Raw genomic sequence first — 21,711 nt, forward strand, 5'->3', positions numbered from 1 at the left:
TTGTGGGCCAGATTTGGCCTGAGGGTTGGCAACTTGTGATTATTAACCCTGTCTACTTGTGTATATTTCTTGCTACTATATGTGTTTCTGGGGGAGAGGTATAAAATTTTGCATTTTTTCTTTTTCTCTGAATACATTATCATTTCAGAAGATAAGCATTATCTTCTGAAAGTGCATTGTCTCCATATAGTTGATTTGGGTAGAGAAAATTATGGAAAGAGTATCATTTAGTGTTAGTCTGAAGTGTAGGGTGGCCGGTTTTTTTTCTTTCTTGTTTTTTTTTGTTTTTTGTTTTTCTGAAACCAACATGTAAGGCTGGAATTACTGAACCCATATCAGCCTGTTGGTGTGTTTCAGATTTGAGTATGTATTTTGTTTTGATAGGGCCTTTTAAAACCAATGGCCACTGCTTTCAATTTGAGAAGAATGAAAGTAGAGGTTTTTGTGGTTTATTTTAGCAAATTGCCTTTGTGATTTGGGGCGGCACATGTCTTCTCTCATCTTTCGCTTCGAATGCTTCAAAAGGTCTTTGAGGGGAAAGAAAAAGTAATAATAACACAGTTATGTAAGATCTAACATTGTTGTAAGAGCTAGCTGGCACAATATAATCGCATTCCTTAGTGGGTTCATGAGTCTATCATTAAGTTAATATATTTGCCTCTTTCTATGCAATGATGGTGTAGTCTCCATTAATGCTTAGCTTCAAGGGCTGCAGTTAGCAGCATTAAGTTCTGTTACTGAGTTCACAGTTGATGAGCCCTTTTGAAAGCTTTCTAGAGAAAGCTGACCTGTGCTGTTAGCATTCTGGGGACAGCAGCAATTTCTCCTCAGAGACCATCATTCTTCATATTTCCCCCTTCCTTAGATGATTTTTTTTATTAACTCAAGAAATCACTTTGGAGAAAGTGCTATCCAGGCCTATCCCACACAAACTCCATCTAGCTTCAATTCTTTATAGGAACGTCCTGGCATGAGTAGACAACTCAGTCAGTGATTAAATTCCTTGCTAAGTGTAGGTTTCATAGGAAGGCAAGAAAATTGGCATTGAGGAAATGATGGCTTTTCAGAAAAACTCAGCACAAAATTTGCTTGAAGAGAAGGCATGAGGAATAGCTTAGTAAATCATGCCCTTGTTTTGAACTTAGGAAAATTCCATGCAAATTTATGTTTTTGCTTCCATAAAATAGATATGAGAGTCAAATTTCAGGAGAATATTATATCTGTTGTTAAAATTCCACTTGGAATGTGTTTTCCTTAGAAGAAACATCTCTGAAACAATTACGATTAGCACTTCATAAAACATGAGACTGGGGAAAGAGCGTGGTAATTCTTAAGCATATAACTCTATAGTCATAAATTTGACTTTGTGTGGAATTTGGACTCTGAAAAATGGAAAATCTTTCAGAAGATAACTTACAGATCAAATTAACACATCTGGTCCTACAGGTGCACATACATTCTGTCATTCATTTGCCAATATTTCAAACCAAAATTGAAATGTTCTTTATAGAGTCAAATTGGTAAACATTTCTTATATAATCCTTATAAGTGGTTAATTTACAAACTGGCATGTAAGCTATCCCTGTTATAAAGAAAAGGTTAAATCAGTGCTTTTGAAAAATCAAGTATAACAAAATTTCTTTTATTGATTTATAAGATCAGTTGACTTCATATTTTAAAAGACTAAAAAGAGAATTGGAATGTATAATAATTTTTCAATTATAGTAGCATGATTTAATTTTGGTAAACTTGAAGTATCACAATTTGTTTTGTAGTTTCTGCTTCTGCTGTTATGGCCTGCTTCTCACTTACAATTTACATTTGTGGTATTTTATATTGTCTTAATCTTAATCAACTTTGGCACAACTAACTAATCATTTTGCAGTTAATTATACTGGAAAAATACAGTGCTCAATATTATTCATAAAATATGTGAAAGACTAATTTTACTTATAAACATAGATATAAAAAAATCCTAACTATACTATATGGAACTGGAATTCAGCACAATATTAGAAGGATATCATGCTATGAGTAATTTAGGATTGTTTAAAAAATTCAAAGATATTTTAGTGTAGGAAAATGTATTACCATAATTCAGCATATGGAAATGTCAAAGAGGGGAAAAATCATTGCAATGTATAATGAAATGGTACTTGAGAAATTTAAATATCTATCCCCATATATTAAAACTTAGTAAACTAGGAATAGAATTTTTTTTTCAATATAATGAATAGTAGTCGCAAACTAATAGCCTACCTCTTATACATAAGAGTAAAGCATTTGGTAATTTATGGCCCTTAAAGAAGAATGACTAACATGTTTAGTAGAATATACATCTCTCTCAGGACATGACAAGTTCCTTGAGGGCAGAGAGTAAGTGATATTTGAGTTGTATCCATATAGTAGGTATTTGATAAATATTTATTGAATGAATCAGCTCTTATGCACACATATATATGCCACCATATCCTATCTAATAATAGACAAAGATTGAAATTGACCATACCTTTGCTACGCCCCCCATTGGCTAATCAGCGAGATATGCAAATTAACTGCCAACAAAGATGACGGTTAATTTGCATACGTAGGCACGAAGCGGTGGAGTGAAGACTGAAGGCAGCTCCAGCCGGAGCAGCGAGGGCTGTGAAGGCAGCTCCGGCCAGAGCGGCACCGGTTTTCCTCTCGCACCTGGGACCCAGGCCTATTGCACGAATCTTTTCGTGCATCAGGCCTCTAGTATGTAATAAATTATATTAAACTATACAAACTGTTAAACATGTTTTTTTAATCAAGCATCTCTATTTTTCAATTTTAATGCATTTTCATCTTATCTAATATTTATACTATCTTCACTTTTCCCCAATTAGAACATAATGCCATTTATATATAAAATTCATGTCTGGCCTCCCAGCATCAGCATCTGTTAACCAAAACTCTTACGTCCATCCATGGATTTTCTCTAGGAAGGTGAGGTCTCTCCCAAGGTGGCCTCAATGTAGCAGATGAAGATATGTTTTCTGAAGCCCTAAATAGGAGAACAAAGCTACAAAAGAAATAGATCAGATGCTGCTCAGGCTTTCAGTTTCATGTATCTTCCAGATTGGACTCTTGGATGATGGTACAGATGTCTGCAGATCTCTTCTGTTCAGTGTATACATTTTGCCTCATACAGTAAATATTAAGTTTCATGTTGACAGAATATGCTGGGAGCCGGTCCATCCTTGCTGTTTCAAGGGACCTGGCATATATGGCATACGGTTCTTAATATGTTTGCTCACCTTCTTGGCGCTGTGTTTTAACCAAGGTCACCTCTCCGAGAAAGGTTGTTTCCCCAGGTAGGGATTTTCCCCTGAAGTTAGGGAGGGAATAAAACCCCTCAACTAAGTGCCAGGTGGGTAATTAATCACTTTAACTACGAACAATCATGCTTAAGCTACATAATCTTTACTCCCTGGAATGGAGATAAGAAACGCCCTAACCTTTGTAATAGAGATTGATAGGATTGAATCAACTGGTATAAATACAGATGTAACAAGACAGCAACACACAGAACGTAGAACACAGAGCTTAGAAGAGAGCCAAGAAGACAGAACCTACACAGAACCTACAGACAGAAGAACTTCGCTGGAGAGAACATGGCAAAAGATCCTGGACTGAACCTGACTACAGAAATTGGCAAGAGAACCTGACTAGAACCTGGTGACTGAGCCTGGCTGGAGAGCCTGGACAGAGCCTGGCTGGAGAGCCTAGCGAGGGAACATGGCCACAGAACTTCCCTGGAGATCCAAAGCAGAACCTCTCTGGAGATCCAGACCAGAACTTGGCTGGAGATCCTGGCTGGAGATCCTGGCTAGGCTGCTGATCAACTGAACACTGTCTCCGTGTCATTCCTTCTTCACCGACTCCGTCTACGCCTTTGGGAACCCCTGGACCTGCTGGGGTTGGACCCCGGCAAGAATACTTTGGTAAAATTCAGATATTTGATAAACTCTGCCTTTCCCTGACCACCATCTAGTGAGCTCTCAAATAAGGAAATGAGAATAATTTGTTCATGGTCAATTTGTGCTGGCGGCACCTGGTTACCCTTTCTTTAAAATATATATTTTTTTATTGATTTCAGAGAGGAAGTGAGAGAGAGAGAAACATCAATGATGAGAGGAAATCACTGATGGGCTGCCTCCAGCATGCCCCACACTGGGGATTGAGCTGCAACCTGGGATGTACCCTGACTGGGAATCAAACCATGACCTCTTGGTTCATAGGTTGATGCTCTCCCACTGAGCCACACCATTTGGGCTGGTTACCCTTTCTTTACTCAGTGATTCCAGGGGAGAAAAACATGCTAAGAGGCCACATGGGTTTAATGTCCAAGAGAAAATCCTTGGGGCTTTCATCTTTGTCCATAGGATTCTCTGGCACTATAAGTATACACCTGCACAGAACTTTTGCCCCTTTTTTTGGTGGAAACATCACTGTCTTCTAAGGTACTCTGATGAACCAAAGGTTAAAGGGAGGACAATAAGGTTTTAGTAAAAGTGAAGAAATACAATAAAATAATATAAAACCTTGAAGGAAATTTAAGACTATAACAATTTTTTATATATAAAATTCTTTAAATTATCATCATATAAAGAGAAGTCAACAGGATGCCACCAGCTAATTGGACTCCAGAGAGACCAATATCACTGATCCAAGGCTGGTAAAAAGTCAGTCTCTGGAAATTAGAATAAAATATACACTGTGGGGTTTTCTCTTCATGCAGCACATTGCCTGATTAGTTAAATGTTTTTGATATCACTCTGTCTTCCAGAGAGTGCACTGTGTATACTCATGTGGCCATAGCAACACATGAAGCATCTCTTTTAGCAAAGGGGTTGTTGAGCTTTCTTCCCGAGAAAAGGCTTGCTTGACAGCAGCTCTCTGATGGGAAGTCTTACATTTCTTTCTGAATTCCACTCCGATGGACTTCCTGTGTGGCTCAGTGTGGCCTATACCGTGTTAGGGCTGTAATGCTAGGCAACAGGTGAGATTCTCATACAGTAAGTTAATAAAAAGTCTTTTAAAAAAAGGATTTATTGGTATAAATATTTGTTGCACTGTCGCGGCCTTATTCCCGACATCAGAAAATCTTTATCATCATCATTGCCAGTCCTAAGTAAGGAAATAATTAAGGTTGGGAAGTAAAACATTAACTCATTAATTAAATGCCATCCTTAATTAATGACGGTGACAGATTGAGTAATATGATGGATTTTTAAATGTCCATATTATGCTTTTGGAAATGGCATTTAGGAAACAGATTTGAGGATGACATTGGCTGGAGGTTTTCTATTGGGCACTGTGCTCACATTGGCCCAAGCTGTTTTCTTCATCTGATTAGGGACTAGTGATTTGTTTGACAGAGAAACTGTGGGTCTCAAGGGAACTCACTATTCTGCCTTCAAGCTGTCTCTCCACCTTAAAGAGGAGAAGAATAATGTGAAAAGTTGGGTTCCAAACATTGCACTTGCTTCAGGGACTACCTAATGTACCTAAAGCTGCTAAGTTCATTTGATGGAGAAGAGAGCTGGACTTTGTCTATTTTTTTCTCAGCACAAACCAGTCGTATGCTCAGCATTTTAAAGACAGGCATCCCTTGTCAATGTGGAAATAAGTCTGAAAATTCTACTGGGACCGTGTGGTGACATCATGCAGTACAACACTGAGTTCCTTTTAAGTGGCTTGGTAGAGCTTAGGAAGGTCAGGCAGACATGCCCTGCTTTACTCTTTCATTTTTTAAAAAAATACATATTTTTTTATTGATTTCAGAAAGGAAGGGAGAGGGAGAGAGAAATAGAAACATCAATGATGAGAGAGAATCATTGATTGGCTGCCTCCTGCACGCCCCCTACTGGGGATCAAGCCTGAAACCTGGGCATGTGCCTTTGATCGGAATCGAACCGGGGACCCTTCAGGCTGCAGGCCAACGTTCTATCCACTAAGCCAAACCGGCTAGGGCTACTCTTTCTTTTTAAATAAATAAAGTAAAAACTATTTCTTTGGGAATTAACCTTCCCTCACACTTTATACCCATCTGCAAAAGGCAAGTGAAGACCATTCATTTATTCATTCATGTATTCATTCAATAAATAATTGAGAATTTACTGTGTGCAACACACACAACAAATGTTAAGTGTTAAACTTGACAGGGATATAAAGATAGGAATTCTTCTTACTTCTAAAGAGCCTTATTCCAGTAAATAGACAGATTTAATTTGAAGCCATTTAAGGAAATGTAAGGAAGGTATAGCTCTCAAATATTTATACTCATAAGCAATAATGTCATAAACCATTATTTCCAAATTATCTATAATTAATTTGTATTCATGTGGGACAAGTGATTTTGATTCGTTAGTACCCTACACAGAGTCTTAACACATATTAGGTTCTTGGTAAATTCCATTGACTTTGTGTGTGTGTGTGTGCACATTTACGTGTGCTTGCATACATACTTAGGTGTATGCACAGATTGCAAAAAATTGGGTGGGGTGGGTGTAGGATGAGTGGAGGGATGAGGACAAAGATAAAAGCAAGGAAATTCAAGGTTGCTGGGAAAGTTGCCTGAAGGTGGACTTGACTCAAGGAGAACTATGGGCGGTAGTTGCCGGGGTCCAACCCCAGCAGGTCCAGGGGTTCCCAAAGGCGTAGACGGAGTCGGCGAAGAAGGAAGGACACGGAGACAGTGTTCAGTTGATCAGCAGCCTAGCCAGGATCTCCAGCCAGGATCTCCAGCCAAGTTCTGGTCTGGATCTCCAGAGAGGTTCTGCCCAGGATCTCCAGCGAAGTTCTGCTCAGGACCTCCAGTGAAGTTCTGGTTAGGTTCTCCAGCCAGGTTCTGTCCAGGTTCTCTAGCCAGGTTCAGTCACCAGGTTCTAGTCAGGTTCTCTTGCCAATTTCTGTAGTCAGGTTCACTTATACGGCATGTTTTACTTTCTGCCTTATCTTGCTAAAATATTTGTGTATGTTTTATCTCTCCTTAAGACTGGCAGATGCCTTAAGAACTCTTTTAATACTGAATAATAATAATATTTTACATATTATCCCTTTAAAAGGTATTTTTTGAGTAAGTAAATGAATGTTTTCATAAAAAAATATCCTCTCCCTGCATGCATTGACTGGTCCATTCTAGAAATGACTGGAAACTACAACTGAGCACTATAGTAAGCAGGGTGATTTATGTGTGAAAACATGTTGTGCTGGTATGTTATGTTCACATATCTTTACTTACAATGTCACTACTTCTTTTATTTTAAACATACACTACCTGGTGAGATTTCAAACTGCCCAAGAAGCGGTGGGGAAACCATCATTTTATTTTCAATCACACCGTAACTTGATAAGATGGTTGGAAAGCAAGACTGATGTCAATTGGTTAAATAAAAGTATAGTAATTTGGAGGAAGAAAGCTGAAAAACAGTTTAATAGTCATCTGATGCTTTTTAAAACTCGGGCAGAAAGGTCCTTAGAGGGCCTCCAGGCCTGCCTGCATCCTCATTGGCTGAGGACGGAAGACTTTCCTAGGGGCAGAGTTCAGCAGTGTCCAGAGCACAAACCTCCCACCCCTGACCCAGGCATGGCCCTCTCCAAGATGCTGCCATTACAGGGGCGGTTTTCTGCAAGCTTGCACAGAAGGAAATCAGCGAACGTTTAACCCAACTTCCTAGGCTACCCTTGGAAACACAAACAACCTTTGCCCACTTAATGTATTGGTTTTCAGTTCCTTTTCAAAGAAAAAGTGCATTTTGCCAAAGTCTGAGCACCCCACAGGTAATAACGGGAACAATGAAAATAAAATAAAACCAGGACACTTGAGAGCATCCTTGGCTGACTACTTACCTACTGCTCGTTACTGACAGTAGCTAGGATTGCTTTTACTGAATAATGGTGTGTGACTGTGGGGGCAGGATCGTGGTGAGTGAGTTACATGGACCCCTTTGTCGTTCTGGCTGAGTAAATGCAAACTCCAGACTGCTAAACTGTGGACTTAAGGGGATGATTCTGATGGAATCGTCATTTGTACTGCTGACAGGTACAAGGCGTTCAGGTGAGCTGTCAGATAAGCAACAGAACGGCCCAACCACCTGGGGTCTGCTGCATTCTTCACCTGCCTGGGAGAAGTGGAAAAGGTCAATAAAGGTCGTTCCATCAGAAACCTCAAGGCAAATTGAGGGCAAAGCAGCTGATCCCAACTCTTAGGAGGGGATGCTTCTCACAGTCAGCCAGAGCCAGAGGCAGCTGTTCTGTCTAGAGCCAAAAAAAATGCCCTTAAAGATAAAAGGTTTGATCCCCAGAGATTGTGAATGGCAAACATGAATCATTGTAATGGATCCCATTACTTCTGTTTGAAACAAGTGGAAGGAATGAGTGTCCAGAACCAGGAAGGGCTGCTTTTCTTGAACAGAGAATGAGTCCAGAGCATGGCTTCTCACCGGTGCCTGCACATTAGAGTCACTTAGGGAGTTTTTCAAAAATATGGATGCTTGGGTCCTGTCCCACACTTTCTGATTTAATTGGTCTGAAAGTGGCCTGGGCCTTGGGCCAGGCTTGAGTTAATCACAGGTTTAGATGCTGACATAGCTGAGCATCAGTGATGCTTTCTGCTAACTAATGAAGGCAATAGTCCAGCCCACTCATTTTCTAAAGGTGGTTTCAGGGTCAGCCATAGCATTTCCTGGGAACTTGTTAAAATATAAATTCTCGGGCCCCACCCCAGGTTTACGGAGTCAGAATTTCTGGAGTTGGAGGTCAGCATTCTGTATTTTTAGGAAGCTCTTCAGTCCATTCTGATTCACATCAATGTTTGCCAGCCACTTTCTAAGCCCAGACCTTGATTCTCAGATGAGGTTCACAGATTGGCAGCATTTGTGTCTCCTGTATCTGTCACATAGATCACTGGCTCAAAGAAATATTTGGTAGTAGATATGTGGTTGTAGTAAGAGCAGCTATTGTTTATCATATGCTTTGTGCTTTATAGGTATAATTTTATGTAATCTCTGTAGAAGAACTGAGAGAGGTCATCCATCCATCTATCCATCCATCTATCCATCCATCCATCCATCCATCCATCCATCCATCCATCTATCCATGCATGTATCCATTTATTCAACTAATGCTATATTATATAAGTATACATACCAGGCACAGTTCTAGGCATAGTCCTATAATCTAAGGCAGGGGTCCTCAAACTACAACCCGCGGGCCACAGGCGGCCCGCCAAAAACATTTATCCGGCCCGCCGGGTGTTTTTGCCGCCGCTGTGTGCATAGGAATTTGTTCAAAGTTTTTTTTAAAACTATAGTCCGGCCCTCCAACGGTCTGAGGGACAGTGAACTGGCCCCCTGTTTAAAAAGATTGAGGACCCCTGATCTAAGGATATAGCCACCCTGCCATTATAAGGCTAAAACAGATCAAAGTAAACAGTAAACTGATGTATAATCAAATCATAGGTAAACATAAGCTCTATGAAGAAAGTAAAGCAGGGAAAGGTAAGGGGCAGTGTGACAAGGAAGTGCTGCTGGAGGAAGGCCGGTGGAAGAAGAAAACCTCTCCGAGCGGGTAACATTTGAGCCAAGACGTGGACGAAGCAAAGGCAGGAGCTGCTCAGCTCTTTGCGGGAAGAACATCAGGAAGGACACAGGACACAAGGGGGACACCGTGGGGGAAGGGCACAGCGGGTAGAGATGAGTTTTGGAGATAGCTGCAGGCCACCGTTCCAGAAGCCACGGTAAATCTTAACAGGCAAACGGAGCAGGACTCCTCAAACTTTCAGGTGTCCAGGAATCGCCTGGAACCTTAACCTGTAGTGAGGAGTCAGTGAGTCCAGGGTGAGAGCGGAGTCTCTGTATTTCCAACAAGTGCCCAAGAGGTGCTCGTGCTTCTGGTGTGTGGGCCGCACTTGGAGGAAACGAAAGGGTAGGGAGGTTCGGGACATAAGCGACATGTCCAGTGTCACCCAGCTGGTAAGTCGCGGAGGCCAGATGTGAATCCCAGACGCCTGATCCAAAGTCCCTGCTGTGCGTCAGTTACCTGCCCGATAACCTCCCTCCGACTCACCTGCAACTGCTTCTGTGCAGGAAATGGAGAGGACCTGCCTGAGGGAGGTCCTTGTGTGCACTCTCTTGATAGAAGAGCTCTTTATCCCTTATTTCAAAGGAGAAATGAAGGCCTGGGTAACTGTGGATACTTGGTGCTGTTGCTTGTGGAGTATTTAAAAGAGGAAGATATCCCTGACATCTTAGAGACAAATGATGTGGTTGGTGACCATCTTGGTGTGATACATAAGTCAAAAAACACCACACTACCCACGGGCTTCGAAATCCAATGCATCATCTTTGCAATCACTGACCCGAGGAAGCCAGTTAGTCAACAGGCCCTGCAGCCACGCTCCATCTGGCCTGATCTCCCCAGATGCTCCTGCTCTGACCCATTTGCACGTTTGCATTTGGCTCTCTTCTCTGCGAGGGAGATGCCTGGTGCTCCCAGCTGTGGATGGGCCCTGGGGTGTTAGAGATAAGTTGGCTGCATGTTCGAACCAATCAGGCTTCAGTAAGGAACAGCAAAACAAACAAACAAAAAGGTGGGCTTGTGTGGAGTTTGAATATTTAGCCCAGAGCTTCCTTCCTTGAAAACAAACCTAACTTCCAGGATCAAACAGACGTTCCAAGGAAAGGCTGGCTTCTTGCTTTCCCTTGTCACTTGATAGTCACTGGGTGTTGCTTGCACTGAGGGGGTTGGGGGGAGGGGAAGGGCAAAGTGGGAGATGTTCTGTGTATGCATTGTACATGCCATTGCCTTGATGAATGACACGGTTTGGTTCGGTCTGTTCCCCTCCCCTTCTGTTAATTCTCTGTGTTCTTTTTCCTTTGTGCTGCACGATTAGGACCCTGCAGTGGGACACAGACCCCTCAGTGCTCCAGCTGCAGTCAGACTCAGAACTTGGGTATATGTCTGCTCTTTTGTTACTCCTATGATTATTTCTTTGCTACAGTTGTGTTGAAATGCTGGAGCTGTTGCTGCTCTTGTTTTCCCCCTTCTGTTGAACTTCCAGTTTGATAAGTTTATTTCCTTCTGTTTGCCTTCTAAAGTTAAGCTTTGGAGAAAGTCCCTCTTTGTGGAAAATACCACAAAAAGGTGGCTTTTGATCTCCCCTCCTTAATTCCTATTATTGCCAAACAATACTTCCCGCTCTAAAAAAATACAAACACACACCCACACCTCTATTTCGAGGCGGGGCACACAAGTTCTGCAATGGGAAATGCGTTTGAGTTTATCCTAACCATCCTCCCCCTTTACTAACAAGCGTCCTTAAGTTAATTTTTTGTTAAAATCAGTATTAAAATGTTGTGTCTGTTTGGTTTCTTTTCCTTTTCACTTTTCTGGACACTTACAATTAGCATTTAATTTGAATTGAGTATGAACATAGAACGAGTCCTATTAAGGAAAATGCATTTGTTGATTTCCTCAATATTAAGAAATTGCAAATATTTGATGATGGGTAATGTCTTCTACATCCTAAAGATCATATCTTTTTTCAGATGGAAATGTATTGCCACAGGTTAAAAGATAGCTTCAGAATGAAAATGTGGTATATATGTACAATAAATAGAATATTGTTAAGCCATAAAAACTGAAATCTTGCCATTTGGAACAATATGGAAGGACCTTGAGGACATTATGCTAAGTGAAATAAGTCAGACAGTAAAAGATAAATACCATTTGATCTCATTTATATGCGGAATCTAAAATAAAAAATGAGCTCATGGATATAAAAAAATAGATTGGTGGTTGCCTAAGACAAAAGGTTGGCAGTTGCCAAAATGGGTGAAGGGGGTCAAAAGGTGCAAACTTCCATTTATAAAATGAATAAGTCACAGGGATGTAATGTGCAGCATGAATGTAGTTAATAATGCTGTATTGCATATTTAAAAGCCACTAGGAGAGTGGATCATGAAAGCTCTCGTCACAAGAAAAAAATTGTAACTAGGTCTAGTGATGGATGTAAGCTGGACTTATTGTGGTGCTCATTTTGTAGTATATACAAATATGGAATCATTACTTTGCACACCGGATATTAATAGAATGTTATGTCAATTAGTACTCAATAAAAAATAAAACACACATGTATATCCCAGAAATTTGATTAACTTCTCTTATAGGATTGAAGTTAGCTATGGTCATACATGACATGTTTCCAGTGGGATGCTTGTACCAGCTCGTGCTCAAGCTCAGACTTGTGCTTCTCTTCCTCACTTTGCATTCAGTGAAATTAGCTTGAACTCTGTCATGGTGGAGTATTTACACTACAAAAATTGGCAAATGCTACAAACCAGGGCTTGCTCCCTTTTCTCCAAGCCAGTTATTAAACATTTACCAACACAACACTGGGTTACCTTAATATGGCAATAACATATCTTATTTCAGTATTTTATGAAACAACTATTTATTTTCTTTCTAAATATAACTCAATTAATTCCAAAGTGGCTATTTATTTACTTATTTATTTTGGATTGCTGAGATTTGGGGGCACATGCCCATGGGTTTCTGTCAATGTCAGTGCCTACTGTAGGCATATGAGGAGCTTGAAGGGATATTTGCATGTTAGGTTCAAAGCAATCAGCCCATGGCCCTTTGTATATGCAAAAGTTCTTGGCCAACTCACAATGCTGCTAGACCAAGGAAACATCTTAACACTTTAGGTAACTGGTATATTATTTTTAAAAAATATTACAAACTTTTTGGCAATTTAGTTATATAGTTCATTGTATTATACCAGTATTTAAATTCATATTATTTAAATAGCCAAGAACTACGGCTTAAATTGCGCAGAGAAACAATGGTACGTTATGTTTCAGGGGAACTTCAGAGTGCAGTTCTTCAGTGTATCGTTGTGCTTGAGAAAATGAGGATGGCCCTGGCAGAGACTCTGCCTCATGCCCTTATATGAACAGATTTTCAGACAGATTGTGGCACTGTTACATTACACTTGCTGATGTGGAACAGTTAGGATTTTTCCCATTTTTATCTGTTTTCTAAGCAAAAACTCAGTTAACTATGCAGATGAAAACTTGTGACTCTTTCTGTGGAGATGGCATATCTGTGGCTCCCACCTTGCCTGCCACATTTTAATTTCAAGTGGACCTAGTGAGTCAGAGAGAGACAGATATGAGACTTCCTGTTCACCAGGTAGCTTATCTTAGACAGTTTGGAAGGAGCATTCAGAATATTTGAGAGAGGAGATTATTTAGCCATGTTACGATTTCAAATAGTGATTTAAGGAAAAATTTTCCTTTTCAGTAGTACTTATTTACAGAAAAACTTTGTTCTCATACATACTTTTATGAAATATACTTCAGGCTACATGATTTTTATAGAGACAATTTTATTTCCTTTTTTTGATCCTGGCCATGGAATTGGATATAGCTTGCTCTGTCACTTGACTTTTTTAAAAGATAGCTTTTCTAGTTGACATAAGAAACCACACACATTAAAAGATTCAAATAGATAAGTTTTAATGTAAACACAGCCATGAAACCATCACCACCACCAAGATAATGAATGTATTCATCATCCCCCAAAGTTGCCCACGCCCCTTTGTAATCCTCACTCCTGCTTCTCCCCATCCCCTCAAACAACTGATTTGCTTTTTGTGGTCAGTATATATTAGTTTAAATATCTAGAATACCATAAGAATGAAATCATGCAATAGGTATTCTTTTGACTTCTTTCATTTGGAACAATTATTTCGAGATTCCCTGTGTATCAGTAGGTCATTCCTTTTTATTACTGAGTGGTATTTCCTTGTATGGATAGACCACTGTTGGTTTATCCAGTCACTTTTTGATGTTCATTTGGGTTACTTCCATTTTTTTTCCCATTAAAAATAAAACTTCAATTTTTTTATGGACATATGCTTTTATTTATTTATTTATTTATTTATTTGTGGGGAGAGGGAGGTTATAAATAACACCAAGTAGAATGGCTGAATTATATAGTGGATGTACATTTAACTGAAAATGCTCTCCAACTCTTTTCACCTTTCCACATTCTCACCAGCAGTGTATGAGAGCCTCTGTTCCTCCCCATTCTTGACAATGCTTATTTTGGACTTAAAACATATTTTAAACCACTAGTAAAAGAGTGTAATGGTATCACATTGTAGTTTTGATTTGCATTTACCTAGTGACTGTTGAATATCTATGTGTGCATTTCCTATTTAAATTTTTCTCTGAATGAAATGTCAACTTATATCTTTTGCCCTGTTGCTTTTTTAATTTGATTGTTTGACTCTCATTACTTCTGGAGTTTGGAGAGTTCTTTATACATTTGGTATACAATCCTTTATTTGATATATAATTTATAAATATTTTTTCCCAGTCTGTGACTTATCTTTTTGATTCTTTCAATAGCTTTTAAGACACTTTTTAATTTTGACAAATTCCAGTTTACAAATTTGTTCTTTTATGAGTCATGCTGTTGACATAATTTCAATGTTCAGTTATTCTTTAAATATTTGTTAGCATACAATTTACCTGTGAAACCATTTGGATTTGGAATTTTATTGTGAGGAAGGTTTTAAAAATACAAATTCAATAGCTGTAATAGTAATGGAGCTATTGCAGTTATCTATTTTTTTTCTGAGTGAACTTTGTGTTTTTCAAGCAATATGTCCATTTCTTCTCCATTTGTAAATTCATTGGCCTAAAATTGTGTATGTAATCACTTATCTTTTAAATATCTACATGATCTTTATATATAGTAACCTTTCTCACTCCTGATATTGGTAAATTTTATCGGACTTTTTCTCCGAATAAGAATGGTTAGATGTTTATTGATTTTATTGCTCTTCTCAAAGAATCAATATTTGGTTCTCTGTAAAGGTACTAGAAAAACACATGTTCTTCAAGATGGTGATAGGTGTTTGAGAAAATCTGGTAGTTCTAGAGTCTTTTTATGTTTTAAAGTTATTTCCATTTGCCTAACAGAATAGTAATAGCTCATTGGCTGTTGATGAAGTAACCTTCTTTTGGCTAATTCTCCAAGTTTTGTCAAATGTTTTTACGTATTATGCTTTGATCTCTGGTTTGAATGAATTTATAAGGTTTCCCATGTAACAATGCCCATGGGAAGTATTTTCTTGAGAATGATGTGGGTTGTGTTCTTGAGCAAACTGAATCTTTGACTCTTCAATAACACCTAATCAAACTTTCTACAGAAATTGAAATATGGAACAGCATATCATAGTGTGTGCGTGCACACATGTGCGTGTGTGTGTGTGTGTGTGTGTGTGTGTGTGTGTCTATATCAAAATGTAATGGTAAATGCATCTTAGAATCTGTAAATATATAACAAACTTATGAAAAACTTCAATAAAATTGTTTTTAACAGATCCAATCAAAATTTTGTCATAAGAGTGAGAGAAAGCACTTTGCCCACCTCTTAAAATACTCATGTGTTCAGTCTCCAAACATTTATTGAGAAACTGCTCAGAGCCTATCTTTGTTTTCTGCCCTCAAGAATCTTGTAAAAGCAGTTATGGGATATTTTCTGTTCCACACTAGCAACTGGATTAAACACATATATTCCTTTTTTATTCTACTTCAGAAAAATGAATATAGCCAGTCGGTAAGGATGAATGCTTATACTTTGGTACTCAATGTCTTGAATTCAATGTTATCGTTTATGCTAAAACTTCTATAGGAGGGTTTTAATAAATATCAATTCAATAAAAAGCCATTCCTATAACATTTCTGTATTATTGGTGTTTGTATGTACTGATATTTGAGAAAACTTCTGAACCTTCTGTCCTGATAATTCTGAATTTTTAATTTTTTGTGTGAAGTGGGAACTTGATAGTACACCCTTCACCAATGCTGTCAAGCTCTATTATAACCATGACTTTTGACTCGTCTCTCTTCCCGGGAAGATTTACTTGTGCTGTGAAAGTCAAAGCAAAGCCTTTGGCTATACCTGTAGACTGAGCCAGACTTGATCTTTGCTTCTGTTCAGGAAAAATACTTTAGCTGCCAAACTAATATCTCTGCACAGTAAGCAGTAAATATCATGGAAGCGAAATAAATACTTCCTTAAATGATTTTTAAAACTGTGAACATAGAAAATGGAAACTCATCCTTCTTGATGTAATCAGAAAAGGTCACCCATCACGCTGCATCTCAATCCTTGGAGGAAAACACCCACTCTGAACATAAATCAGCCGTGGGCAAACTACGGCCTGCGGGCCGGATCCGGCCCGTTTGAAATGAATAAAATTAAAAAAAAAAAGACCGTACCCTTTTATGTAATGATGTTTACTTTGAATTTATATTAGTTCACACAAACACTCCATCCATGCTTTTGTTCCGGCCCTCCGGTCCAGTTTAAGAACCCATTGTGGCCCTCGAGTCAAAAAGTTTGCCCACCCCTGACATAAATGGTAATCGAGTGTGGTGGGGCTGCCACACCAGGCTCACTTCCTCTGTGCGGGGCCCAGGTCCCCTTTCCTCTGGTGGTGTCCCATTCCTAACTCTAGACATCAGTCCTTGAGATGTCACGCCTTGCCACCTAATTACACTAGCGTATGGTGTTTAGAAGACGAAATAACCTTTTATCTTTTTTTAACATCCTTACATACTGCATGGGTTTCCATGCCCTTAGCTCCCTATATTCTCTTTTCTTATGGATGCAGCATTATCTCACATGACTCTCAGCGAGTGGCTCCCAGGGCTACACCTTCGGTTTTGTCTTCTTTCTGCGCTTTTTTCTTACATCTCATACAATTGGAAAACTCCTTACCACAAACTCACCCACTGACATACTCATTTTTACCCCAAACCAGAACTTTCTCTGGATTCCCCTATGTCTTCCAGTTATGCCACTCGCTTTTCTTCCCATAAGGCATGGAATCTTGAAATAATCTCTAGTCTGTTATTTTTTTCTTTACCTCCCATACCAAGTGAATTGCTAAGGTCTACCCTTAATTCTTGTCCAGAGTCACCAAACTACAGCATGTCCTCTGTATTCCCAGTGATGTCACCTGTGAGTGCTTTCTCATCACCCTGGACCAAGTCTCCACATTGGATAGACTGTTGGTCACAAACCCTGAGATCATCTATTAGACTGTCTCCTTTGAATTAATCCTTTGCCTGGATTCTCTGGGTAGTTACTGAACCCACCCACCCTTGGCTTGTAGATCCTTTCTCAGTTCCCCCTTTTCTCCACACTCAGTTTCTAAAGTGCCACACGTAATCTCTGCTTGCTCATTTGCCAAACAAGGAGATTTTGATTCCATTCTTCACACAGTTGTTATACTAATACATTTTAAATGTCTCTTTGAAGCTGTCAGTTTCTTAGTCACATTTAGTAATTCCCCGTCATCCACAGGGTCAAGTCCAAATTCTCTAGCCTGCAATTTGAAGTTCTCCAGTCATCTGGCCTCAATGTACCTCTCTAATTTTATCTCCCACTGTTCCTCAACTTAAAACTTCCATCCTGAAAAACTGGTCTCTCGAGCATAAAATATGAATTTGATCTTTAGATTACAGAGCTCCCTCCCCAGAATGCCCTCCTCATGCCTTTCCATTTGACTGAGTCCTGCCTGTCTTTCAAGACTCACATCAGGCCTCTATTCCCAGTGAAACTTGCTTTGTTTCCCCAAACACATAATAATTTGCCCATTAGACTCTCCTGTCCCACTTACTTTGTGAACTCTCATGTTGGCTCTTTTTATTTGCTACCTTTCATTCTTGTTTGCTTTTTAATGTTTATGTTCGGTTTCCTCATTCTCCCCATGTTATAAGCATACAGCATTGTGCTGGGCTTCAAAAATTGTTTAAGGTTGCTGATAATAATGTTGGCTGATGTAGGCCTTTGCCAGTTGTCAAGAACATGGTAGGTACGTATAGGATTTCTGGACAAGGAAGAAAATGGTATCATTATCACTCTCTCAGTTTTAGGGGCCTCTTCTTTGAGAAACCTCAGAAATTTGTAAGTAGCACACGGAAAAAATATCTCTGGTAGTACCACTCATGTATCTTAGGGATGAAATAGTCATATGCAAATAATTAGGCATAAAACCCAGCAGGATTGAATCTGGGCCCATTGCAGACATTCTTTTATTCCTTGCCTTTGGCCTACATTGGCATCTGGCCAAATAACTCTTTGTCTCTGGGAACATCTGTTCCTGGTTTCATCTGCTTGACTTCCAGGTCCCTTCCGTCCTCTAGAGGCTGCCCATTATTACAATGACCCTTTTGATTTCTTGGCTTCTGACACAAGTTCCTGAATCTGTACTTATTTACCCACACTCTTCTCCTGCCTCCAGGTCTAGCCAATATATCCTCAACATTATGATTTCCACTCATTGAACACGTTGAGACTTCCATTCAAAGACCAATATTGAGAGTCTTCTGAGATTTACAATTTCTAATAGCTGAAGTTTCTCAGATGCTTGAGGTATACTTCTATTCTGGCTTTGCTATGTCTTCACAGAGGCTCCTGCACAATGACATTAAACAAAATTCTACTAATGTCAGGCTCAGTAGCAGAGGATTAGCTGATGGTTCTGTGAAGTTCTCATGGCAGCCATCTTGCTTAAAGCTTTCACTACCTAAAGCCAGTTCTCTGATAATAGAAATAGTACAACAGTGTTTATGCAGTTTTATCCACTTACCTTGTTGTATATAATTAACTGTGGTCTGAAATTAGAGCATGATGAGTTGCACTGTTTCTAACCAACTCAGGAGGCATTTGATGATGCTTATGACCGTGGTGAAGACACTCTCAGGTTCTCTTTCACGTGCCTTGGGAAGCTTTTAGGTGATGCAGTCCCTCTTGAACCCATTCTCCCAGGGTCAGATTTGGCTACTGGTTGGGGCCAATGGGCATCAATGAGGGTCGATGTTCATTTCAAAAACCTTTCTCAGCTCCCCAAGGTCAATTTTGCCTCTGAAGAGTAAGAAAAATTAAGCATGAGGCAACTGAATATCCACATGCAAAAGAATGAAATTATACCCCTACTTCACTCCATATGCAAAATTAACTAAAAAATAGATCAAAAACTAAATGTCAGAGCTAAAACTTTGGAGAAGACGTAGGTGTAAATTCATGATCTTAGATTGGGCAATGGTTTCTTAGATATGACACCAAAAGCACAAGCAACCAATGAAAACATAGATAAATTGATTTCATTAAATTTAAGACTTTAGTACTTCAAAGGACACCATCAAGAAAGTGAAAAGACAACCCACAGAATGGGATAAAATATTTGCAAGTCATATGTCTGCTAAGGGTCTAGTATCCAAAGTATGTGAAAATCTCTTACAACTCAGCAATAAAAGACAAATAACCCAATTTTAAAATGGGCAAAGAATTTGAATTAGGCATTTCTCCAGCAAAGGTATACTGGCTAGGGCTGGGAACCATTGTATGGTACTTACCTTGGAAGCATGATCCTTTCAGTGTGTCCTGATAATCTAGGCCTGGCTGCTTCCCAAGAATCCTTTCTCATAATTATAAATGGGCATGTGCTTGGACCTCTACTTTACTGGGTTGTAAGAGTGTGCCTCAATCAGTGGATGATCATAAGGCATCAGGAAAAAGCAGGAGAACAAGGTCAACAACACAGTTTTTAAAAACATGGTCCTTGGTAGTGTTGGACAGAGCCAAGGCCTAGGTCTGTCAATGCCTTTGCCATTTTGAGCAAATGAGAAAATTTAGGCTCAGTGATGTTTTATAATCTGTAAAATTGGAATATGATGTAAAATTTTAAAAATAAGAATAAAACAAGATAATATATGTAAAGTGTTGACACAGTTACTAAAACAAAATGTTTTCTAATTCTTTTGCGGGAGGCTGCATGGAGGGCTGGGGACCCAGCCTGACCCTCCTTTACACTCTGGTCCAGGCTTCTGGGTGAATAGTCCCACGTGGCTTGGGCTGCAGTCATGCTCATTGGGCCAGCAGAGACAGCCGGCCGGGCTTGCTCTCCAAGCCAGCCGTGGTTTGTTTGTGTCTACTTTGTGTGCATCTGAGATCTTACCTCAGTTGTTTCAGTAGCTCATAGAAAAGAGGAAGTTTGTGTTTCCCAAGAATGCTTGGGAAATTGTGCATAGAAATTCCTGGCTATGCTATGCATGTTCTTTCATCTTATTATGACTGCTACTAAAAAATAAACGCAGTGAGTCTGTGCCATCTGCTAGTAATAATTAAAAACAATAATGTGAACAGAGTGTGCTTCCACTAGTCCTAGAGAGCTAGAAATGTGTGGTTTGGGATAAATTATTATTTCATCTTTCTCTTTTTCCCTCTGTCTTTTACACACATACTGTCTACCTGTACATTTTTAAAAAAATATATTGTATTGATTTTTTACAGAGAGGAAGGGAGAGGGATAGAGAGCCAGAAACATCAATGAGAGAGAAACATTGATCAGCTGCCTCCTGCACGCCCCCCCACCCCCACTGGGGATGTGCCCGCAACCAAGGTACATGCCCTTGACCGGAATCGAACCCGGGACCCCTGAGTCCGCAGGCCAACGCTCTATCCACTGAGCCAAACCGGTTCTGGCTACCTGTACATTTTTAAGAAATATAATAGGATATGTTCAATATTAATACTAAATGTATATGCAAAAAATATTGTTCTAGAAACTGTCATAAGCTATATATGTCTGTAAATTATGTATATATGTATACATAAATTTTACGTAATATGTATGTGGCTCATATACATTATCCATAATCGTCCTAATAGTAAGTGCTAGTAATATCTCCATTTTACAGATGAGGGAACTGAGGCCGAGAGCGGTTAGATAACTTGTTCATGGTCACACAGACAGCTAGTGGTGTGGCTAGTGTTTGTGTACTTGGCCACCAGACTGTTCTGCCTCCATGATTGGATGTTTCCTGGGTGATTCAGGAGGCACTTCAGGCTTTTGCAGTAACTCAGAAATCACCATCGAGAACCTTAGGTAGGAGTTAGGTTTTAGTGGGAAAAGCATAGACCAGGATTCAGGCCAACAGTGTTTAAGTTCCTCATCTATAAGCTGGAGGTGATGGTAACATTTGCCCATATACCTCATAGAGGTGAAAGACATCTGAAAACTCTTCAAGTGCTACATAAATATTCAGAAATAATTTTTTACATGGTCACAGTTCATTTAGGAATTCCAAGGTAGAACTTTATCACTGTTAGCCAGTGGCCTCTTCACTCCTCTGTGCTGTATATCAGGGAGTCTTTAAACAGATTCACATGCTGTTCTGTGCTAGTTACTTTTCTGGAGAAATGAAAGGTGTTATACTCCCCCTTGTAATATCTTCTTATTGTTGTCACAGAGAACATGTTACTCCATCTCTCTTTTCTTTACATTTGAGAGGCATATTTCTCTCTTGTCCCTTTTACCTAAGAGACTAGAATTTTATATTACAAATGAAAATTCCCTTTATGAATTTAAATCAAGCAAATTCAGAGATGCTCAGAATGGAAGGGGTCTTACCTGAGCTGGACAAAGACCTTTGTTTTATAGATAGAAAAACCAATGAGTCAGCATGAGGGTCCCATCTGACATCACCCAGCAAAGTAGGGCCAAAGTGGGCCAAGAACCCAAGTGTCTCAAAGGTCAGTTCTACTGGCTTACCCTGACCCTTGTACTGGAAACTGAGGGTATTGGGAGTTTGG

At 39.5% G+C, this 21,711-nt stretch overlaps 1 protein-coding gene across 4 annotated transcripts in view; it reads left to right on the forward strand.

The window, feature by feature from the left end:
• The window catches only part of DYNC1I1 (dynein cytoplasmic 1 intermediate chain 1), a 283,514-nt gene that overhangs the window by 43,049 nt on the left and 218,754 nt on the right, over nucleotides 1–21,711 (forward strand). For 2 of the 4 annotated variants that reach the window (XM_059712374.1, XM_059712375.1), the window contains exon 5: nucleotides 10,922–10,981. The exons of the other annotated variants lie outside the window; for them this stretch is intronic. In XM_059712374.1, the coding sequence (XP_059568357.1) occupies nucleotides 10,922–10,981 (60 nt within the window). The remainder of the gene's footprint in view (nucleotides 1–10,921; nucleotides 10,982–21,711) is intronic. 4 annotated transcript variants of the gene reach the window in all.

This window comes from Myotis daubentonii, chromosome 10 (assembly GCF_963259705.1).
Source record: "Myotis daubentonii chromosome 10, mMyoDau2.1, whole genome shotgun sequence".
Lineage (NCBI taxonomy): Eukaryota > Metazoa > Chordata > Mammalia > Chiroptera > Vespertilionidae > Myotis > Myotis daubentonii.